Below are 25,447 nucleotides of genomic sequence, written 5' to 3' on the forward strand. Positions count from 1 at the left end.
CATTTCCAGAAAATTGATGTTCCATTAGTTAACAAAATTAATTGATGGAATTTTATAAAATTCAAACTAAACCATTTTTACACTGATCCTAAAAAATTTTCGACTTTGAGCCTAACCGGATAGGCCCATTTCGAAATATAAGTGAAGGTATGAAAATTCATTTGCGCGTGTGCAAAAAAGAGTAGTGTATAGAATTTGATAAAATTGATAATAGGCTCACTTTACACTAATCTACAACTTTGGGTCACCAAGTTGGGACAATCGGACGAGCCATTTACGAAATATAATGGTACCAAAGGAAATTGATTCACCAGAGTGTAAGCAGAATGTAAATGAAAGTCTGTTAAGCTATCATCTTGAACAGCCCAGATGAAGCCCTACAAAGAGGGGCGAAACGTTGGATAATAAATAGTTGAAAATTATTTTTGTTCTTTTTGACCTCAACCCTGACAATTTTCTTTATATTTGAAACTATACGGTCAATTACCTATATATTTAACAAAATCTAAATTGGTTTAAGTGACGTCATAAGTATTAGACGTTTTCAGAAACTTAATTTTCCCATTGGTTACCGAAATTAATGGATGTAATTTGATAAAATTTGTATTGGATCATTTTTACTCTGTCTCTAGTTTTCATTTTAATTTTATATTCTTATCTGGACATACGCAGTTGAGCTTTGGGGCTCCACTAAACCATCAAATTCCTCCCGAATCCAATCCTTACAGTCCAAAATCCTTCGTAAAATCCTTAACGCTCCTTACTTTGTCACAAATCAAGTCAGCCATCAGAACCTCAATGTTCCATATGTTGCCGATTTGGCACGAAACCAGATACTATTCCTTCCATGATAAACTTCTTAACCACCCAAATCCACTTGTTCCTAAGCTGGCTTCTCCTTCATTACCTAATAATCCTCCTAGGCGTCTGAAAAGAAGATGGCCTCGAGATCTTCTCCCCTAGAAATGTTATTGAAGTTCTATCAGTGGGTAGATTCTCCACATGTTTGTATCATGTCACTATGTCTCCTACAGCAAATTTACTTTATTTTTTTAACAAACAAATAGTCAAAGTTTTACCTTTTTTTTGTTACTGTATTATAAATTATCATCGTTTCGTTATACTCTTATTCTCTGAAGCACATTCGTATGTTGACATTTCTAACTCGAGCCTCTCCGTTGTGTATATATAAAACCAGCACAAGGAAGAAAAAGCTAAATAATCCCTGGCTGGTAGAGAACGGCAATAAGAGCGGAAAAAAGAGGAAAAAGAAGGGAGAGAAAAATCTAAGTCTATAGGGCTGGAAAAACCTAATATAAACACGATTATTGACTTAGTCGGTGAAAATTGGAAAATTCCCGCAGGAAATTCAGTTATCGTCGGAAGAAGGGTCCGACTGCCAGCGGTCCAATCGCTTCGTCGTAAATTGGTGATTGCTTGCTGATAGAGCGGAGAAATATCTTTTCAATAGAAACTTCCCATTGTGTCTTTAGAGGCAGAGATAGTCTTCGGTCTAACTCCGGGCGAATTATTGTTAGTTAAGATTAGTGAGGTTACTCCTCTTATCTGATATTTAGTCTGGAAGGCTTTATTTATAACTTACTACAGGATCCTCACTTGGATTAAATATAGAGCTTATAATGTTCTCCATTTATTTGTGTCATTGGGTCAAGATATTTACTGTAGATTATTTCCATAAAGATGTTTTTCTGAAGTATAAAGATAAAGAGGAAGTATCCTCACCTTATCATCCAAATACAATACAAATAACCTTCCTTATAAATAATCAGGAATAATGATAACATTTCGAATCAGGCAAAAACCTTATAATAAAGTTTTGTAGAATTCAAGATACTGCAGGGATTTTTTTCTAACACAATAGTTACATTTGTGGCAAAGTTTTGACTAAGAAATAGATAGATCTACTAATTAGAATACCTGATTGAGAAGATAGTCCGGAGTGCGGAAAGAAAAGATGCATAAATGAACAAAGCTTATTTATTTCAGTCCTTGAAAAAAAGAAAGAAAAAAAAAACAGATGCAATCTTAATTCAGAAGAACATAAAAATAAAATAATAATAAATAAATTTATAAATACATATACATAACAATGAATTAAGTAGATAGTAATTGATACTAATAGAAGATTTAATATAATATTGTAGTGGAATCTTACATATAGAAATAAACATCATGAAAAGTTATTGAATCAACACAATCAAATAAGTAAGTAATGTTTAAAAATAATGAAAACAATTTAATTCAATGAAATAATATGTGTGAAAGAAAACCACTTATATGATACAATGGACAAGAAAGAAAACGGTATATATGTTACAATAGATAAAAATGTACAGTAATATAGATCAATAAAACAAAATAATAAGTTAAAATAAATATGGAATGCCTGGAAAAGTAAATAAGGAAGGGATAAGAGAGAATAGATATGTGGGAGTGGAAAAAAGGAATTAATATTTAATATAAAAAAACAGAGAAACTTACTGACTTGAATGGAGTTGCCCTCTAAAGTGAGTAAGAGCAATTTCGTCCGGTAGATAGCAGGCATATAAAAATACGTTAAACAAAGCATATTTAGTTACCTTTATGTATAACTAAATATGAAAAACTGTTTAGATAAAATAAATAAGGTAGGCAAAAATTAAACTAGAGGTTTATAGAGTAAAATTACAAAATAAATAGTGAGAAATAAATAATTATGAAAACGAAAGGTTAGACAATTATAGAAAGTATAGTTGAGCTAGCCGTTCTTAACTTCATTATCACCAGAATGTTTCATATATTTTTTCAATCTAGTTAGGAATTACCCAGCAATTAAAAAATAATAAAATTTCATTCAGTATATAAATCAATTCAATTATTTAATTAAAGTTTGGAAACTGGTACATTACCAATATGTTTTCAGCAATAACTAATCTACTAAATGCATCAGAATGGATACATAAGTGATCCAATTATGGAGCACTATATTTCAATTTTAAAGCAGGGAGCATCTGTTTTAAGTTACAATTAAAGCTGTCCATTAGCTTTTATTGTAACTGGACAGCTTATTCTATTATTTATAAGATTAAAAATGGCTGTTAGTAATTGATAATTCAGTTAACCTCTGGAATATTATATAATTTAAGCTAAATAAAATAAAAGAGGTAATATTTTATTTTAGAGGTGATAATTTCAATCGTGTTTAGGAAGAACGGATTACATAAACTTCAATTGTCATGAAATTTGTTTAATTATTTAAACCAACAGTTTAAAATTTTAATTATATATTTTTAAATGTTAATACAATATTAATAGGGGTATATTATTTTTAAAAATATATTATTTTAAAAATTAAAATATTTATTATGGAAAAACAAATCTTTAAAAAAAAGTACTAATCTTTACAGATTTTGAAAAATTCGAAATGTTTATGTTAATTGAATAGATGTAATTTAAACTAAATAAAATAAAATTTAAATTTTGGAGGTGAAAATTTCTATTGTGCTTAGGAAGGTCGTATTTCATTAACTCCAATCGTTGTGAAATATGAATAATTATTTAAACCAGCATTCAATAATTTTAATTATATTTTATAAAAGCCTTATGTATTCAGGAATATAAATCTTATAGTTTTTATTTAAAAATTTATTTATTAAAATAAAAGCACAATAATATTCCAATTTTTGAAAAAATCGAAATTTTTATTTTTTTTACAAAAAAGAAAAAGAAGATTTTAACTAGCGCATTTGACTGACAAATTTTTTAAAAAAATTCATCCCTGAAAAATAACGAACTGGCACTTGAAGCATTCCTTGCAAAATCACCCTAATAGATTCAAATAGTATTTACCGTGAATGAATTCATAGTCAACTGATTTGTGAGCTTCAAGAACGAAGCACGTTATGAGAAGTATGGAAAGGCCGTGGTGGTATGAGTTCACATTCCAATGAGTCCACAGGTATGAACGTTTATTGCAACCTAGGGTTTGTCACACCCCATCTCCCCAGATAAAGGTTAAATACGTATATTTTTCTTCCTTAATTAACTTATATTTAAACTTGTTATGATGCTTATTAAACTTATGAATCATATTTTTTTAATTTTAACATAATTTAAAACAAATTTAAAGATAGAACAGTGTATTAAGTGCGTAACAAAAAATGAGCAAGATGATTTGGAGTTCGTTATAAGTTTAGCCAAAACCGATATTTAGTTGCAATGGGTTTGCCTAAAGCTCACCTCCGATACATCTACCATCCACTGCCTCCTGTAGCTTATCAGTGAAGCAGTGGCATTAGGGAGAGAGGCCGATCTAGGATGCCGCTGGGAGTATGCCAATTAGCCGAAATGAGGCATTCCCAGTCTTGTGGCTGAGTCTCTACCGCAGTCTTGTCCCGACTTATCTCTCGGCAAAAAGGGGTTGCTCAGTAGATAACCTTCTATCCTCTTCTTCTCGTTATTACATTCCACTTAAATTACTATCTACCTATACATGTATATGCCCATGTCACAGATTTTAGTGAAACAACTTTTAGGCGATAATTCGCTATTAAAACTACGATATCCAAAGCTTTGTATAAATCTGTTGTTAGCTAATTTATTAAAAGTTCATCAATTTTTTAACTACACAAAACCTGCAAGACAACCAGAATGACGTCATTGCTTTCTACTACCACTGCCCTAGTGTTTATCATTTCCCTAATTATATTCTGTCCATACATTAATATTCAAACTAATGGGTCATTTTGTGCTCATAAATTTGTCAAATTTGCCATTCGTTACTCATCTAATCTGTTGTAAATTTATTTGGAATGATATTTTTAAAATGAATCATTAAAAATCTAAGCAAATTATTTTTGAAATTATTTATTTAATAATTTTACTCAAATCTTTTTTTCAAATGATTATTTCACGAAATAAAGTTGTATCATGATTAGTGAAATATTTTTTCTAAATTTATAATTTTTACAATTATAATTTCATTTTAGATAGTCAAGAGTAAATGTCATAAATTATGTAAAACCAAAATTTTTGTTTATCTGTAAACTTCCCCTCTTCCCCACCTTTACAATCAGTAAAAATTCTAAATTGCCAACTATTTTAGTGAATAAAAAGTTTTGGTCAGTATCATAATAATTGGTCAAAGTTTGACCATTACAATTTATTTTTTGTAAAACCCATATTTATAACATATGTGTATATCTATATTAAGAGTAATGCAGTATTTTGTAGTCTTTTTTTTTGTTGAATTTATGATCTAGGATCCAACAAAACTTAAAAAATTAAGAATGTCATGAACCCGCTCCAATTTCCGATTTTAATCTTCACATCCCGGAATCCGATTTATTAGTTAATTAATAATTTTTAGATGGAATGAATAATGGGTAGCTTTTCCGAAACGTCGTCTAAAATATATGAATAAAAAAAAAGAGAAGTATGAATTTTTTTTCTTCGATAACAAAAAACTACTAATAATTAAAAAAATAAAGAGAGTCGTTGCAGTAATTTTTATTAAATACACGGAATGTTGACGCATATCGAATGTGAAGGTTTTCAGGAACGTGCAAATTAAATTCAGGTCTATCTCAGGATATCGGACAAATTTACTTTTCGGTAATATATATATATATTTTTAGAGAGAGAGTTCTACCAATTGGTAGTTTCTCTACATAGTGTATCATATCATTATCATCTTACTTCAAATTTGCTTGTTGTATTTTATATACAATTGTAAATGTCAATAAATAAAATATTTTTTTTAATAGTAGAAGATGGTCTTCTACTGTAGCCAATAATTAATACTCTAGTCTTCTTCTTGGAGTCAATATCAATAAATAAATAATGATAATAATAAAAAAATCAATAGCTTATTTTTATTTAAATTGTTTTTTTAACTGAGCCCGATAATTTTTGTTTTCGCAGCACAGCATCTCGAAATAAACTTTGACATAAAACTGTTCCTGGTATAAGTCGGTTAACGACGTAACTCCGAAACGACTTAAAATGGGCACTCCCCGTAACATAAAGCCCTTGAGTAATGACACAATTTCCTTTAAAACTGAGTACTGAATCTTTTTTCATTTGAAATAAAATCTCAACAATGTTATGATACCAGTTTTTAGCTCTAATTTTCTTTTTGAAAACTAAGACTTGCTATTTAATACTGTTTTCCCATCTGGAAACTCCATACTTCTATGCTTTTTTTCAATGAGAATTTTCCACCTTCTTTGCTAACTTCTTTTAGAATGCTTTTCATATTAAGCTCCTTACAGGACTTTTTTAGTCGTGGGCTTTCATCTACATTCCTTTTCTAGCCTTGAAATTTTATCCTCGTTACTCAAATCTTTTCACATTGTGCTTTTTTACGGAGGTTAAACGCTTTGACCACGAAACTTTGTAAATTATGTCTTAATCGTTTCTTAAATTAGACTTCTTGTATGTGTCTGGCGTCTTGCCTCCTTGTGGATTTATAATTTTGAAATACTCTATGCACCTAATAGCACTGGAGAGTTCCCTTGAACCCTTTATCGATCCCTGTTCCTAAAAAATGTATACTTTTCTATTTAGAACATAACTTGGATTACACATTGATATGAAACGTAATCTTTGAATGTTGCAGAAAGACTGAACGTGCTGTACGAGAGGAACTGGACCCGGCTGGTGCACCAAGAGCTGCGGCAGCTGGAGCTACAAGTGGCAGGGGCTGTCCAAGCGGGGCTCGCCGAGCAGGACGTCCACTGGTCCTTCTTCGGTTCCCTCCTCTACTCCCTCAGCGTCATCACCACCATAGGTATCTTCACATACATTATTTTATATATATAAATATATATCAAATGACTTGGCCACTTTATTCTCAATAAGTATTTATTTCTTATTTCTTAAATATCCTCTGTGAATGGATTTTATACTTTCATGAACATCATAAAAAGATTTCTTGTTTGCGCTCATAGTCAGGTGTTCAAAATTGAAGCTATGACAACTTCATACTCGTGGGAGCAGATTGGTCACATTAACTTTTACCAAACTCCGCAATTCCTAAAGCTAAAGTAGAAATTATGGGTATAATTAAATTTAAAAGTGATACAACAGCCTCTTTTGACAGTCGAAATCGCTGAAAAAATTCTTCATCCGACCTCTGTGATGATTTGAAAAAGGACAGATTACTTTTTTTCATTATTCTCTGAGCAACTAATTCTTTGCCGAGTCGTATGTCAAATCGTCTATCTCGATCAAAACTATTTTATTGAATTTGGAAAGAAACAGAATTATACAACTATACAATAATACAACTTAGACAACAGATCCAACTGGAACTAAGTAAGTTTCCTTGTATGGTTACCTACTTAAACATAGATTTGCTCTGAATTTCATTTTAACCTACTATCATTGGTCGGTATAGTTTACCGCCAGATTTGAAGATTAACTTTTCTTTAAGAAATCGTAGTTTAAACTGTGATGGTGCAACCGACTTTAAACTCTTTCAAGAAAAAACTCCTTTTTTTCGTACCCTCCTAACGAAATAAGTTATTGAATACATACATACAGGAGGTATGTATAAATACTGGTAGTTTGTAAGTCCTGGGATCAAAAAAAAAAAATAAAAGAAGATACAGATAATAAGAGCACATCAGTAATATTGAAGGAAATGCATGTTGTAATATTATAAAAAAATTGAAGCTGTATATAATAATATAGTAGTATTAAAATTAACAGTGAAATTATAAAACAATATAGATACGAAAATCGACTAAGTAAATACATTTACAAATCGGAAATTATTTAAAATTTAAGTAAAATATAACGAAAACCCACATGTGATTAATTATATGTAAGTAGAATAACAAAATTAAAGTAGAAAAATAACAATAACAATTTTATAAAATAACAAGATATAAAGTTATGTACGCTAAAAGTAGTAAGTAATACAGTAACAACAATTAAATGTGGTGAGCATAAGAAATTAAGTGGGTGAGGGAGAAAGAATAAGGAAAGAAAGGTAATTAATTAATTAAAGATACTATACACTACTAGATACATACTCGAAAAAACAATTTTTTTTTCGTAACCTCCTTTATTATTAAATTCATACAATACATACATACATACATAATGGAAATAATAAATGTATACTGGTATAATATTGCCTTGGATTGCCTTGTGGCATTGTAAGGTTAGTTATAGGCTCCAATTAATGTAGTTAATCGTGTAGCTAACGCCAAAGAATTATTGGAACGGGGAGGGACGTACCGCTGGTTAGGTGTGAGTGTAACGAATTTAGACTGTAGAGTCCAAAGTCCTTCCCTCAACTAACGGGACAGTGCACTGCCACCTCCGAGGTCTTGGTGGGGGGGTAATTTCACGAAACAGAGGGTTTGAGCAGGCCTTCAACCCATCAAAAAATTTGATGTGTCATCGGCTTATGAACTCCGGCACAGTGGGGATTTGGAGCTCTTCACGGATAATTCACTATTCTTTGCCCTCTGAAGCTTGGTTCCCCTGACGATTCTTCGAAGAACGAATCCCTGAAAATTCTGCAGGCTCTTTGGCTTAGTTTTGTAGAGATGTCTCATTAAAGGAGCACCATGGACCAGCAGAGTTGGTCTGATAATTGCTTTGTATATCTGTAGTTTCAGGCACCAGTGTGAATGTTGCGGTGAAGTGAGCAAATGGTGCGTGCAGCCTATATGTTTTAAGTCGGGCCAGCTTGAGCCTCTTCTTGGCATGATTGGAGAAAGTGAGATGACTATCTAAAGTCACACCAAGATAAAGGAGGCGGGGAACTTGAAGTGTTGAAACATCGAACACTTGGCTACAGTCCAATGATATAAATGCCGTCACTCGATTCCTCCTCATCTGCTCGGTGGTAAACCCCTGGAGATTCGCTAAATGATGTCCACAGATGACACCCCTCTGGAAACCAGGTTGCTCCGATGGTACGACGTTTTCAGCATTGCAGTGCTCCATTAGGTAGTGGTGTACCAGACGCTCGAACACCTTACTGATGTCAGGAGGCTGATTGACCAATAGTGCTGAGTCAAGTCCCCTTTTTTTCCTGGGTACAGGAACAGTTACCCATTCACCATTCTCACCATCACTGTGAACGTGAGGCCGCTATGCTGCACGGATTGTGTCCAACAAAATCAATAAATGTATAGATTTTGAATTTGACTTCTGTCAAAACAGCCCTGATAAAGTTCTGCAGCGTGAGGGGAAACGTTGGCTCAATAATTATAAATAGTTATTACTATTTGAGTTTTATTTGACCGCACCCGGACCATATTCCATTTATTAATGTATAATATGTATAGGAGATCGTTTAGAAGTGTTTCAAAATCTTATAATGCGACAAATTGTAGTAGGAACATGAATGTAAAAATATAAGATGTTCTGGCTCTATGGGAACATACAATGTCCGAAATTAAGGGATGTCCTTACTGTAAGAAGTGATAATTGTTATTAATACACGAAAAGTCTAACAAATTCCTTCAGTCAGTCAGCTTCACCTTCAGGAGGACCTCAAAGATGGCAAAAGTTGAATGATGATTAAATTGTAGTTTTAGGATTAAAGTTAATTGAACATAATATGAGGAAGGGCCCCATCACCTTTTTATCTTATCAGAAAATATCCAAAATTAACCCAAACCATGAAGTTACGTTATTCAGGCTTCTTTAAAATGCAAATATGCAGTAAAAGGAGAAAAAGATATGAGGGTCTGAAAAAAGAAAAAAAAGTTTATTATAGTGAAATTTTACAAAAGTAAAAGTTTATTAGGTTATCTTATATTTTAGGGATTGATAAACTTTAAAATACACATTAGCACTATCCTTATTGTCAATATATTTAATTAACTTTGTATAGCTATTTTTCTAATCTGTTTCCCATGTTTTTTATCTGAAATGAAGTGAAATAAATAAATAAATGTTAGATTTTTTCATTTTTTCTAGTGATTAAAACCATCCATGGAACTCATCTTACGTTTTATAGAAATATATGTGTTTGTGCTATATAAAATATAATTTTTTTTATATATTTTAATATATTACAATAATTGAAAATTTTTCATTTCATATTTCCATCTTTATCTCTGAAAAGATAAAAATTATATGAATAACGATAATAGATCATATTTATTTTACAAGTGTTTTGATAACTATAATATAATAAGATATAATCGATCCCAAAATTAATTTAAATACTTCAGATTTTTTGTTATTTTGTCATGAAGTGTTGCTTTTTAAAAAACTGTATCTCGGGAAATATTAAACGTAAATAACTCTATTAGAGCTCATATATTAGCATATTCACTCTACTTTAAATGATGCATTAGGTATGTTGTAATAAATTACTTTAATCAAAACTTAGAAGTAAACAATAACATGAAAAAGAATATTTGAAAGGAAAAGTTGGTTCACTTGCGAGAGCTCTTTTAACTTATTCTTTGAGCTACTGTCCAAATAATACTAATATTAAGTGATATATACTTAGCGATGTAAGTTAGAACTATATAAGAAAACTGAGGTAAGCAAATTAGCGACAACGCTCTTTTACAGGTGCCTCCTGTCACTACTACCAGTATATTTTGATCAGTCTAAAAATATTGTAATATGTTTATAAATAATTCGCAGGATGCGGTAACCTTGGTCCTAAAACGACGGAAGGCAAACTGGCTACCATGGTCTACGCATTGGTTGGCGTACCTCTCATGTTGATCTGTTTTTCGCACCTCGGATCCATCCTTGCAGAACTCATCCAGTCAGCATACTCCTTTCTCTGCACATGTTCTGTGAGGAGGAAGCCAAATGGTATGTATGAATTGAATGTTTACTTACTTGACAGTTTAATTTTATAAATAAAGTTTTCCAGGTGTCGGTCTTAAAAATGTCTTGACATCAATACATATATTCAATTATCAATTGATATATTTTTATATTTTTTTGGTGACTTACATAATTAGAATTGAATTACTGAACACAAGTATTCACTGTATTCACATATGGACATTTATCCCCGTCGTCAAGTCTCAGCGTTGCAGCAATGAGCTTAGACGAATGTTAAAAGTTGAAAATAGATTAGTTATCTTGGGGAGGGTATCTGTTAGATCTCCAGGATAAGAAATGTTGAAAAATATTGAGATATCTATATTTTTAAAGAAATATAGCTCAAAAACCGACACTTTAAAAAAAAAAAAAAAATAATCTAGTAATATTGCCGATTCGACAAACAAAGAACCTAAACATACATATAGAAAACCTACGAAATATTCGTTCAATTAATATTTTTCAGTTTTAGTTAATTAGTTGTTGTGTTTTTTATAGTGCAAAATGGATTTCATTTTTATTTAACTCCGTAAATGTAATCCTCCTGCATACTTTCTCATGATCCCTTTCTTTTTTACTGATAGATTATTCAAAGTAAACCACAATGGATCCTATTCATCTCTCTTCTCTCAATCCGCTGGTGTTCCTCAAGGTAGTGTATTCGGTCCCATCCTTTACAGTCTACACAGCTGACATCCCAACGAATCCGAACATTATCCTCACCACGTATGCCGAGGACACATGTGTGTTCTCAGTTACTAATAACCCTTTGATTGCATCCCAAACTCCCCAATCCCATATCACAACCCTCGGGGAATGGTGCCGAAATTGGAGGATAAAAATAAATCTCATCAAATCACTTTTACTCTTCGTCGTAAACCTACCGACTGCCCTACAGTATCCGCTACCTGGGACTACATCTGGACAAACGACTAACCTGGAATCCTGAAAAGACTGCACGTGGATTTCGACTATTACAGCACTTCCTAGACAAACTTTCCAGTGCATTACATAAGACTGATCTACATAACTATAATAAGGCCATTCTGGACATACGGAGTTGAGCTTTAGGGCTCCACTAAACCTTCGAATTAATCTCGTATCCAATCCTTACAAACCAAATGCGCAATTCTTACTTTGTCACAAGTAAATCATCCATAAAGACCTTAATGTTCCTTATGTAAACGATCTAGCTCGAACTTGATATCAATCCTTTCATAATGAACTGCCTAACCACCCAAACTCACTAGTTTACTCTTCCATGATACTATTGTAGATTGCAATTTTAGTTTTTAACGTTATTCTTATTCTTTTCAAAATAATTTTAATCATTTGGAACATATCATCATGTAATTTTAACAGAGAGACTGGAGCTGGAAGAGAGAAGGTCGATGCCGAGAGGCCTGGAGGTTGTCGGAGGAGGCTGTGGTCGGGCCGTCTGCAGGCTCACTTCCCTGGAGAGTGTCCTCGACTACCCGACGCAGAAGACAATGCAGCACGACTCCGATGATGAGGACTCGCCTATCAGAAGGTGCATAATTTTAGATAAGTTTATGTATAATATTTGATATAAGTTCATATAGGGGAGGATACTATGAGTCTCATGGATTTTGAAGAAACTGTTGAATTTAGGCCTCAAAATAATTGACTCTTGCCAATATTACCGACCAATGTGCCCCACGAGTCCTAGAAAAAATGGAAAGGTGATGTGTCTAAAACATTTTATTTTCTATCTCTGATTCTAGTCAGAGGTAGAAACATTATTTCGGTATAAAAATGTCCCTTTTGTATTGTGGACAATTAAGCATCAAAGTATTAAGATTCCTAACAATATTTAAAAAAATAAATAAATAAAATAAAATAAACATTTAAAACGGCTATTATAAAGTGATGTAGGTTTATGCGAAAACCTGCCTCAGATTTGAATTCCACGCCCACAAAACAGTTTACTCCTGATTTATATTAATATAGAAAAACAAAAATTGATATGTTTATAGGAATAGGTCCGTGTGGCGGTCAAGAAAGGTACAAAAAGTGATTGGTCGCCCTTCTTCGTTTTAAATCTTCACTTTCAGCTTTCAGGATTCAAGACTCCATTTCTCTTATGGTCAACTAATAATCTTCCAAAAATTACTACTATATTAAATTTTAACAACATCAAAAAGCCTTTAAATAACGATTTTTACGTAAAACGTTGCCATTATACCGAAACCGAGATCAGATTTAGATTTTGTATTCTAAAAAACAATTGATCCCCAAGTTTAATGAAAGTTTTTTTATTTTTTCTAAAATATTCCTACAATTTTATCTTACTTCACATGTACGCTTGCAATATTTCACCATAAAGTAAAGTGTTAGGGAAAAAAATTTATAACATTAGAAATACGTTTTTTGAAAGAAAAATCCAAACCTTGGATTTTTATTTTAAAACAGGTTTTCTAGGATAAAATGCCTCGAAAATAAATTTCTTAGTTCCTTTTTGCAAGTATGTGTATGATTTTTGATAATAGTTGGTCAATTAATGAGTTACAGTTAAAAATGTGAATTGTCATAAAATCCAATTCATACATAACCCTGGTTTTAATAAGCGTTTAGTGACTACTAGTGTTTGATGTAGATAATAAAAAAATATTTAATTCTTCTCTTAATTCTGATCTTCTATGGTTAAGAAAAAATATATATATTTATGTATATATAATATCAGGTTCAACATGCAAATATATTTAAGCAATTCAATCAAAGTTCAAACATGCATAAATGGTAGCTCAATTTGGCTCGTTTTGGCGTAAACATTTTTCCGCAAAAATCGTTGTTTGAAATACGGAATCCAAATGCTTACTCGGTTTTGGCAAAAACTAACGTATTCTCCAAAAAATAGCTACTTCCATGTTGTTATCAAACTTAATACTTAAATACCTTGATGGAATATATATGTTTTTTTCCACTTTGCATTTGAGATATACATATTGGTATTAAAATCACTTTTGTCCCTTGATCAGAACCAGAGGTTTGCAAAAACTGATAAAAATGATAAAAAATGTTTTTATCATCAATTACCATTTAATATCCAGTTTAATTACTAATGATGAACCAAAATCTTTTGTTTTTTAGTTACAAGGGAAATGATAACCATCTGTAATCTTTTGTCCTTAGATTCTAACCAAAAAGAATCAGTATTACTGTTAAAACCTAGAAATAGAGACACTAACTATCTTGTATTAGGTAGGGTTGCAATAAATGGTTTACTGATAAGTAAGTACCATAATATACTCTCCAAATAAAAGAGAAGCCAAAAAAGAGGGAATTTGACCACGCCCTCGTTGCTCAGGTTTGCGTTAAGGTAAATAGCAATGTCCCCTATTTATTTAATCATCTGAAAACTTTTCATTTAATCGCCAAATCTTAACTAAATATAAAATTTATTAAGTACTATTTTTTTTTTTTAATTTGGTTCATCAATAATGAATATCCATTCAGCCGTTCTCGAGAAATTCATGTGAAACTCAACTATTGTAATGTAAATTAAGACATTAGGGAGTTCGTGATTGGTTTCTACTTCTCACTTACTCCTCTACCGCGCCCACAGTGTTCTTAAAATTGTCCTTTTTGGCTTCACTTTTCCTACCTGCTTACTTTCTCTATTACACTTCTTTCTTCAAAGGGAATCAAGAAAGATTAAATCATAGTTTTATTCAGAGCGATCAACATCTTGGTTATTACGCCCACGAGTAACAAGAAATATACTTAATGCGTATTTTTTATGCCTCTTATTTTTGAATTTACTATTTAACATGGTGTAATCTTAACAGCAATACGATCATTGTTGTTTTGTTATAATTATTGAGCTCCATTTATAGTTCCTTAAGTAAGTATTAAGTAAATTAGCAATTATAAGAGCTAAGGAAGCAAGCACATATGATCGATTTCAGCAAGCAAATCATTAACTGTTTATTTTATAATTAAATACACTCTGATATAACTATAACGATCACTAAATATAACACATATCGAACACATGATTGAAACAACTAAACAGTTGTTTTATTGAAAATATTGTATATAACTGCTCTCTGCGTTAGAGTGTCTTAGTAGATGCAGTAATTAAGCAATGTAAAAAAAAATGATATTTTACAGCAACACAGTCTTCCTTTCACTAATCCTCAGCCTCCACGCTTTACCGCCAATATGCGACCGAGATATTTATTGCTACGGTAAAATATTGCATGTAGTACAAATGGCTGAGTTATACGCCGACTCCAAAACGTTTGTCGATAAAAAGCTCAAATACAGCACTTATGTAATCAAGGAAAATTTTGGTATCATGATGCAAAAAACGAATAATCGACCGTCTCGTTCAGCTTTACAAAAATTCGTAAACGAAAATTTCGATCCAGAAGGTTCCGAATTCCAGGATTGGCACCCAAGTGATTGGAGAAAAACACCTTACTTTGTGCAGATGATCGAGGATAATAATTATCGACACTGGGCAATATATCTCAACCAACTATGGAAGCAGCTTGGAAGGAATATCATGGAAGAGGTGGCCGAGAACCCAATGAGCTACTCGCAGATCTACGTTCCCTACCCAATGATAGTCCCAGGCGGCAGGTTCAGGGAGTACTACTATTGGGATTCCTATTGGACCATCAGAGGTCTCCTTCTGTGTGGCATGGTCAACACGGTACAAGGTATGTTGTTTAATTTTGGTTCTTTAGTTAAAGTTTTGGGCTTTATTCCTAACGGAGGGAGGGTCTATTACCTGAATCGATCTCAACCACCGCTCTACATAGCGATGTTCAAAACGTATTTTGATGCAACCAAGGATCTCGACTTCTTAGCAAATCAGATTGAGAATCTCGAGAACGAATACTTGTTTTGGATAGAAGAAAGAACTGTACAAGTCGAAAAAAATGGGAAAACGTATAAAATGGCTCTTTACAACACAGAAACCGGGGGGGCGAGGCCTGAATCGTATGAGGAAGATGTTCACGCTGCTGAGAATATCAGTGGGACCGAAACTGAAGATTTCTTTAATGACATAAAATCAGCTGCAGAATCTGGTTTCGATTTCTCTTCCAAGTGGTTTGTGGACCAGTCTGGCGAGAGATCTAATAGTTTCGTTGATACCAAGACGAGGCACATTATACCAGTCGAACTCAACTCATACTTGTGTATGAATGCAAGATATTTGGCCAAATTGTTTGGTAAATTAGGAATGGAGAATAAACAAGAACAATACATGAAGTTACACTACGAATGGGTCACGAAGGTTGAAGAGATGTTTTGGGATGAAGAAAAGGGTATATGGTTCGACTATGACAGGGTCAATAAGAAATCCAGGCCTTATTTTTACCTAAGCAATTTTGTTCCGCTATGGGCAAAATGTTACGACACATCTGATAAGGACAAATATGCGAAATCGGCTATAAAGTACTTGAATAGTGAAGTTGAGAAATCAAAGTATGTGGGTGGTCTGCCATTTTCTACAATGGAATCCGGAGAGCAATGGGATATGCCGAACTCATGGCCACCCACAGTGCACATGGTTGTGGTAGGGCTGATGAATACTGAGAATAAGGAAGCAGAAGAAGAAGCTTACTTCTGGGTTGATCGATGGATTAGAAGCTGCCACACTGCATTCCAGAAAACGCATAAAATGTACGAAAAGTACTCTTCGGTTAGTGTCGGAGAATACGGTGGTGGAGGAGAGTACGACGTTCAGGAAGGCTTTGGATGGACGAATGCTGTCGTGATGGAGTTCTTGTATCTATTCCACGACAGGCTTTCTTCGGCTGTAGGCTCACCCCGGCCTCTTGATAACGTCAGCTTCGTCTTTATCCTCCTGTCTTTATACATCTTGTCGAATACAATGAATTTATCTTAAGTTCTACAGTTCCATTCATCAAAAAAGGTATAGAATTTGGGAAATTAATATTCTCACAAGTTCTTTTTATTTAATTTTTTAGCACCATTTATCCTTTCTTTTCAACCTTCCAGCGTAATCATGGAAGAATTATGTACTTAGTAAACTGATTCTTTACATTGATATTTTAATTTCCATCTTATGTAAAACTAAAAAAAAAAAATGATAAGGTATTTCATTAGCATGCAATTTTTTTTTATTTTGGTTGTTATCAATAAATTCTTAAAAGGTAATTAGGTAACTGTTTTTTTTTAGGTAACATTTTTATATGTATCTGATTTTTAAAACATATTATTGTATCAATCTGTTTAATGGTTCATGTATTTTTGTAATAAATATAATTACTTATTAAAAAAATTGACACTATTTGGGAATACAATGGTCTCTCTAAAACTAATCTACACCATTTGTTTTATATATATTATTTTTTGTTTTCTTGAAATATTTTAGGCCCTTTTGCTCAAGAAAGGATAGGCCTAAGAAAAAAAAAGTAACGTAAAATGGCAACCATTCTGGGGACCTATTTTTGAATAATACCCCAGACAAAAAAAAACTCCTACTTATTCTAAACCATACTAGGAAGTAACAACATACCAGCAGACCATTCTGCCCTTAAAAGTCCCCTCGGATTTGTGCGTCAAATTTAGTAGAGCGAATGAGTAAAAAACGCTAATCATTAGTCTTAGTTTTTATTTTGAAAACCAAAGGGTTTGGTGAAAAATTAGTTCTTTACAAAATGTTTGTTTATTAAATTAGCTGCTAAACTACTTATGAGTTATAAACAAAAAAAATACAGTTTATTTTTATCACATCTACTCCCTTCCAAACACTAGCTGTATAGTGTACTTGTGTTATCTCGTATCGATAGATCGATGCGAGAGCTGATATAATCGATAGATCGATATATAACAGCCTCACTCGCTAATTTTATAGTAATGAAATGAACAAATAATATATCATTTAATAATTAATAACAAATAACTAATCATTTGATGCTTCTTCAAGTTTGAAGGGACACTCATAGTCTTGTAGCCGTGTAGGTTATCTGCGTTCCCTTCCTGATCCTCTCAGGATAGGTTGGAGCTGCACTCCGGATTGGTGTTGGGATTCTGGCATTGACTCTGGGTCATTTGAGTTTTGTTCCTGTGGTGGTCGGCTCTGGTTCATGAACAGTGCTTAGTGATGGAGCGAATGTCACTGTTTTCTCGGGTGTCGTTTCAATAACAACAAACAGCAGTTGGTTGATATGTCTTTTTATGGAATATCGGTTTTCATCAAATTTCACAATGTAGTGGAGTTTTCCAAGCTTTTGGACTATCGTGCCGAATCTCCACGTTGGCTTCCCAGTGGGAGCGTACCATTTTACTTGTATCCATCTCCCACGCTAAGTTGACGTGTTCCAGGAAAGATGTCGAATGAGGATGGTGTACGCATTTGTGGTGGTGGATGTAGGAAGGTCAAGTTTAATGCGTAATCGTCGTTTTAGATATAATTGTACTGGAGATCAGCCTGACGAGAGCGGAGTAGATCGAGTACGAAAATTGATGTTGCATTTTGCATGAACTATGCAATAAATAGTTAAATATTGAAGTATTTCAATCGTTGAGTGAAGCATTGTGACTACTTACCCATTGGGAGTGGGTGCCATTTTCTGAAAATAATTTAATGTTAAATTGTTTATGTACATATATTATATTATAGGATACTTGACTTGTTGAATATTCAAGATTGCAAAATTGTATAACAGATGCAAGAATTTGTCGTAGTTTCGAATTATATTCTGTTAGAATTTAATCTGAGTATTCTTCCTGGATGTTGAACAAGCTTTTGATTGAGTCTGGAATTCTATTCTACTCTATAAACTTCGTCAATTCCTTCCCTCTACATATTTCATTTTATTCCACTCTACATCTCTGATAGAACCTTTAAAGTAAATCATAAGCTAACCTACTCATCTCTCTTTTCCCAGTCAGCTGGTGTTCCCCAATATAGTATCTTAACCTTCATTCTCTATATGGTTTACACAACTGATATCCCAACCCACCCTAACACAGTCATAACAACATATGTTGATGACACTTGTGTAGTCTGTAAGCAAGGACCCTACAAATGCATCACAAAAACTACAGACACACATAACATCCATTGAAGAATGGTGTCAAAACTAGAGAATCAAAATAAATTTTAACAAATCCCACCAGATCACTTTTACTTCCCGTCATAAACCTCTACCCTCCTATCCTACAGTATCCTTTTTAAATATTCCACTAACGCCTGTTTAACAGATTCGCAACTTAGGATTCCATCTTCAAAAGAATCATACTTGTAATAACCATACAAGACTGAAACAACAAGAAACTGCTTGTAGAATTTGATTGCTACGAATTGTAACACCTAACTTGACAAACGCTCTAAACTTCCCATTCACTACAACAAATTATTATGTACTATGATAATCAGACCAATTTGGACATACGGAACTGAGCTCTGGGGCTCTACCAAACCATCAAATTCCTCCCGTATCCAATACTTACAATCCAAAATCCATGGTAAAACCTTTGATGCTCCTTATTATGTCACAAATAAACTCATACACAAAGACCTTACATCCCTTTCGTTGCAGATTTGGCTCGAAATAGATATGTATTTTTTCATTTCCAAATCCTTACTCATCCTGAACCATTAGTTCTTAATATCTCATCCTTAACAATCCCTCATAATCCTCCGAGGCGTCTGAAAAGAAGTTGGCCCGAAACCTAATTTAAATTAATGTTTGAAGTATCACCATTAATTGGATGGTTCCTTCCCAAGATTTTGAAAAATGTTGAAACATTCATCCAATTTATTTATTGTATTTTTTTTTTTTTGGACAGTTGTAAATTACATTAAATAAATAAATGAAAAACACAAACGAGTATTATTAATAAATACAACGTATATCGGTCAACTATATACACCTCATTGAGTATTATTAATAGTTCTTATACATATATTTCCACACAAATTGTTATTCTACTGTTGGATTCATATCCATTGGTTTTGAAGAAGTATTTACATTTGTTAAATCTGTTGCAGGAACACCGCTGTAACAGACACCCCTAGCCGAGTCCCGCTGATCTGGAGGGAAGAGGGGGAGGCTAGGAGACGCCCAAACTCGCTGGCCCCGCCGATCTTGGCCCTGACCCTGGTTGTGGGCTATGTCTGTCTGGGTGCCTGGCTGTGGGCCTCCTGGCACCGCCTCTCCTTCCTCGAAGGCCTCTACTTCACCTTCTCCGCTCTCACCACCATCGGTCTGGCGGACTCCGGGCAGCTCCCGGGCAAGAAGCAAGAGATCCACCTCCTCTTCACATGCCTCTTCATCCTGGTCGGCCTCATAGTCATAGCCACCGCTTTCGCCCTCGTTCAAGAACAGGTCATAACAAAGACTCGCCAACTTGCCGTTTCATTAGGTGTAGTCAAAAAGGAGGAGCTGTCAGTATGATAATTGTAACAGTGACAATTAGTATCCACATCTTTTGATTCCTTCTGCCTTGTATAAATGGGATGGAAGTAATTTCAAATTTATTTAAACAGAAGAGAAAAGTGGAATATTTATATGGATTTGTTACTTTAATTTGATACTGATATAACATGACCAAATGTAATCTTTCTATACTATTGCCATGGATTTGTTGTATTATTTTATTGAAGGTTAAAATACTCAAGAATAAGATGGTTCAGGTTCTGATCTGAAAAACAATGACTAAAAAATAGTGTGAGCTATTTATTAAAAGTCCCTTCAAATTTATATACATACTTCCCTTTAGCTTTATTTACATATCTATTAATTGTACACTTAGGATATTGCTACACCTCTACAATATTAATTTTTATTCATATTATGTATTTAAGCTTTAATCATATGAAATACTTGTACTCTCTTAGTACCTACGCATACCTCTTCCCTTATAGCACTCCTCCCCATTTAGTCAAATTAATATATTTTACATTCAATATTTTGAATCGCTACCCCTTTAAACAGGTCAATTTATTTTATTCCTTGTTTTATTCTCTCCTTTCTTCCTTTTTTTCCCTTTGTATTATGATTTTCATGATATCGTTAAACTGTTTACATTACACATATTGATGACATATGAATTTTCTTACTATTTCTATTTTATTTACTTGTCAGTATTTATGTCCCTTTAAATATTTTAAAAGTATTTATGCTTCTTCTTTTAGATTGACCTAGTAAGACCCGGAATATGGTTGAAACGTCACCAGTAAATAGTTCACACTATATTTTAACTGTTTTGGTCAATGTAACCCTAACCATCTCCTTCTTGGTTTATATAGGGGTAACCGTCTCTATATAATCAAATTAAATATTCAATTTGATACCATCAAATTTTCTCTATTTCTAGCCCAGTGGTTCTTAACCTTTTTCTTTATCATCAAGCCTCCACCTGAACATAAGTATTATCATATTTTTAAATTTAAATAAATCACATCTATTTAAAGATAGTATTTTTGAAAATTATTTTTTCGCATGCTTAAAATGCAACCAATAAGGATCATTGGTTCTTATAACATTTATATACTCTGTCTTTATATACTTTTACTCATGAATGTCTCAGAAAAGTGATGAGAATTTCTTTTGTTATAAACTTGGAGGTTGGTTGTCTTCAATGTTTTTGTTCATACCTAGTTTGGGCACACATTCTAGCAAGTTGAACACATTTCATATATGAGGAGCTTCTGTTCCCTCATTATGTAAATTGCGGTATCCTTTGGCCAGTCACTACTTTTTTATATTTCCTGCAATTTGCTTTTCCATTTGATTTTTTTTTTTCAATAACGTTTTGAGTAATTGTGCCTCAAGTCTTCTTTCAATTAAGTTTACTGCCAATTTGATGCCTTGGACTTCTCTGGCCAAAGGAACTCCCTGAAATGCATAAAAAGAATCTGAACACTTTTCTGTAAATTACTAATTTTATGTATATGAAATAGACGCTAATATTTATCTCTTTCTCAAACCATTTCAATATACTTAAACTAAGAATATGAGGACATGTGCGTTTATCACTCTTATTTTACTACTACTTGGAAGTGTGACAAAGGAAGGAACCATACTGGTAGTAGTAGCGAACATCAATCTCTTGTGTTCTCACTTGGTCAAGACAATAGGATATTGTCTGCAGTAGTCAGATAAAAAGCTAATATGTTTATATTATTATTATTATTTTTTTAATCAAAATATGCTCTAAAATGATGCTCATCATCCAGAAAATAAAATAGAAAGATGTATAAGATATAATGTAACATATACAGCAAAAAGTTTCCTTTTTTTTTTTGTTGTTACCTCTCCCTGCCCTTTTAATCTTATGAGATCATTTTGCAGATTATTGATTACAAATAAACAACTTTTTTTTTTGTATTTGCTGTCTGGCAGCAACTTATTTTTCCTGTCCCAGCAATGTCTTTGGTCAATTAAGACCACACCACCAACATGCCAAGTGTTTTTCACATTTGGAAACAAAGGTGGCAGTATTCTTGACTTCTCAAACATGCTGAAGGGCGCATTCAAATATTTTCATGCTCTCCACTGGCAATAAATGAAGAGTAACCGGATCCAAAAAGTAAATATTAATTTTTGGTTTGGGAGCCATATTTGACATTTTGAATTATTTCCATAAATTTTTATCACTCCGTCTTAGGTGTGGTTTCTGGTCCTCCTCTGTTCTAGATGGTTATGAGTCGCTAATAAGTATGAACTAAAGTTTAACAAAAGAAAAATATTAATGTACTTTTGTGCCTAAATTTGAAAGTAGCTCTAACAGACAATGGCTCTTATATTAATTAATTTGTTTCTCTTTCAGTCTTAAGTATTTCGGTATATAAAAAAAAAAAAATTGAGGTTATTTAAACAGAACTATGACTGGGTGGAATATATTAAAATGCAGTGTGTTCAGAAGGATGAAATATAAAACAATTATTATATTTATCCTATATTTTAAAATTTCACAATTCGTATGGATGCGGTTTGTTTGTTATTTGTTTTTCTATTACTTTCTCATTAATAAAAAATCTGATTTAAAATATAAATAAACTGAAAATGGTTATTTTTTAAAAAATAAAGTGAAGTGTACAACATAATGATATATTATTTAAATAAATAAAATTGTATCCATTTTAGTTTCAAAATATTTTTATTACATTTATAAGTCCGACATTCCGGCCATCCACAAGGACAATCTTAATACAATTACCAAAACATTTAAACAAACTAGTTCATGCAGGCTATTCAACCCAGGTCATTTATATCAGTCCTCAAATTACCCTAATTAGTCAATTTTTAATTTAATGTGAAAATTGACTAATTAGGGTAATTAGAGGACTGATATAAATGACCTGGGCAGAATAGCCTGCATGAACTAGTTTTTTAAATGTTTTAGTTCTAAAATTGTATTAAGATTGTCTTTGAGGATGGCCAAATAGGCTGAAACATTGGACTTGTAAATGTAATAAAAATGTTTGAAGACTAGAATGGACAAAATTTTATTTATTTAAACAATATTAACCAGTTTCAAGAAAGTGTTGAAATTATAAATAAAATAATGATATATTTTAAAATTAAAATAAGAAGATTTGATGGTTATCAGGGTTCTTTATATATATATATTTTTTTTTTCAAAAATAATGTCTCTTCTAAAGACTGTTAGGATAGTTTGACAAATTAGTCAACAATTATAAATGAACAATAATTTCTAACTACAAATTAAATTTACTACGAAACTATCAGTATCAGAAATGAATTAATATGTTTTAAGTTTTAACTGTTGCTTAAAACCAAAATCTATTTAAAAATAACACTACATGCTTTTGGTGTTTCATTTATATACATGTTTATTATTACTATGATCCCTTTTTACAAGTATTTTTTTTTCTTCTATTCCTCTTCTAAATTAGAGGATTTAAGGTCTAACTCCCTAATGTGGCCAATGCTGGGAAATATAGGCCACATTTAAATTAATAGTCCTGCATCCTAGACACTTGACTAAGCCTACCCTCCATAGGCTGTTGGATGCTATGAGATTAATGGATGGTTGCTTATGATGCAATGAGCAAATTTTCATCAAAGCTTCTATAGTTTGGTAAAAAAAACTAGACAGAAAAAAAAACTACACCATATCATAACCAACTATCTGCTAATGACGTATCATCAAGCAGACTATGTATATATGTATTACTTACTAGCATTATTCAACTCTATTGTTGTTTGTTGTAAATACTACTGTAAATATGTTAATGACTGTATTTGTATTGAAAAATGATCATGTATATAATTTATATAGCTACATACCTGAAAATCAATGTTGATAAATAAGAAAAAATGATACCACTTGTATATTAAATGTCTTTACTGTATATTGTATTGTTATTTTCACCCATAAGATATTGTAAAGCATTTTTGTTATGTTCTTCTTTAATATAAACATTACTCCTGAAATTACTTTCAATAGACTTAAAAATTTCCTCGTCTGTAAAGAAGATATTCAGATACTATACAAGACCAATGTCATCTCAAAGTATGTAGGTAAGTAAAAATTTTTTTTACTAAATGAGCTTCGCTGGTCCTCAGGTCCTAAAACTTCAAGTAAAATTCTGCAACATTTCAAGATCCTTAACCCAAACAGACACACAGAAATCACTTTTATTTGAGTTGTCTTGCTAGTAGCCTGAAGACTGCATGTGAGGCATGAGCAGAGTAACTTATAAAACGGATATAATTTATGAAATGAGGGATATATCTTCCAAAAATAGGACATTTTTTGAGAAAGTTTATTTTCATTAATTTAAAAAAAAAATTAGAATTAAAAACAAATTAATTTACTGATCCAGTAATCATATTATAAATTATATATAGAATAAATAAAATGTAAATTGTCTTTTGAATACTTTTGACTTGAAGATATATTTCTCACACAAGAGCCAGATCCAATCCATGGAGATGCAGTACCTTTGTAAGGTGGAAGGAAGAACACCAGGAGATATAGTACGGAACAGTACCATTCGGACTAACCTCAGAGTCAAACTGGCGGAGAGCATCTAGAGGACCACAAGCCAAAATGATTCGGACACCTTCAGATGGACCAGGAAAGAACTGCCAGAAAGACATATGAGACTCGCGTGGAGGGAAGAAGGCCAAGAGGAAGTCCACGCATTTCCTGGGAGGAGAGTGTTAAAAAAGTGTTCAGGAGGGGGGAAATAGTCCAAGATCGAGATATCTGGTCCAGACTCTCAGATATGATGATATATTTCTCATTAAATTTAGTTTGAACCTTAAATAATTGTGACCTAGAGTTTCACAATTATTTAAGGTCTTAACTCTTGGCCTTCTTCCCTCCATGCGAGTCTCATATGTCTTTCTGGCAATTCTTTCCTGGTCCATCTGAAGGTATCAGAATCATTTTGGCTTGTGCTCCTCTAGATGCTCTCAGCCAGTTTAACTCTGAGGTTAGTCCGAATAGTACTGTTCTTTATTATATCTCGTGGTGTCCTTCCTTCCACTTTACAAAGGTACCGCATCTCCATGGATTGGATCCGGCTTTTGTGTGAGAAATATATCTTCAAGTCAAAAGTATTCAAAAGACAATTTACCTTTTATTTATTATTAGTTAAGGTCGAGTGGCAGGATGAGAAAGGTGTGATATTGGGCAAGACCGT

The 25,447-nt window shown here is 32.7% G+C and overlaps 1 protein-coding gene across 1 annotated transcript; it reads left to right on the plus strand.

Annotated features, from left to right (window-relative positions):
* Positions 1–286: 286 nt before the first annotated feature.
* On the plus strand, positions 287–24,131 carry LOC106682889 (potassium channel subfamily K member 18). Its single transcript, XM_014423999.3, has 5 exons — positions 287–338; positions 6,620–6,790; positions 10,627–10,803; positions 12,181–12,349; positions 19,817–24,131. The coding sequence occupies exons 1-5, from the start codon at positions 287–289 to the stop codon at positions 20,220–20,222; spliced, it is 975 nt and encodes a 324-aa protein (XP_014279485.2). The 3' UTR covers positions 20,223–24,131.
* The last annotated feature ends 1,316 nt before the right edge of the window (positions 24,132–25,447 follow it).

Source organism: Halyomorpha halys, unplaced genomic scaffold (assembly GCF_000696795.3).
Source record: "Halyomorpha halys isolate HHAL.00 unplaced genomic scaffold, Hhal_1.1 Scaffold448.1, whole genome shotgun sequence".
Lineage (NCBI taxonomy): Eukaryota > Metazoa > Arthropoda > Insecta > Hemiptera > Pentatomidae > Halyomorpha > Halyomorpha halys.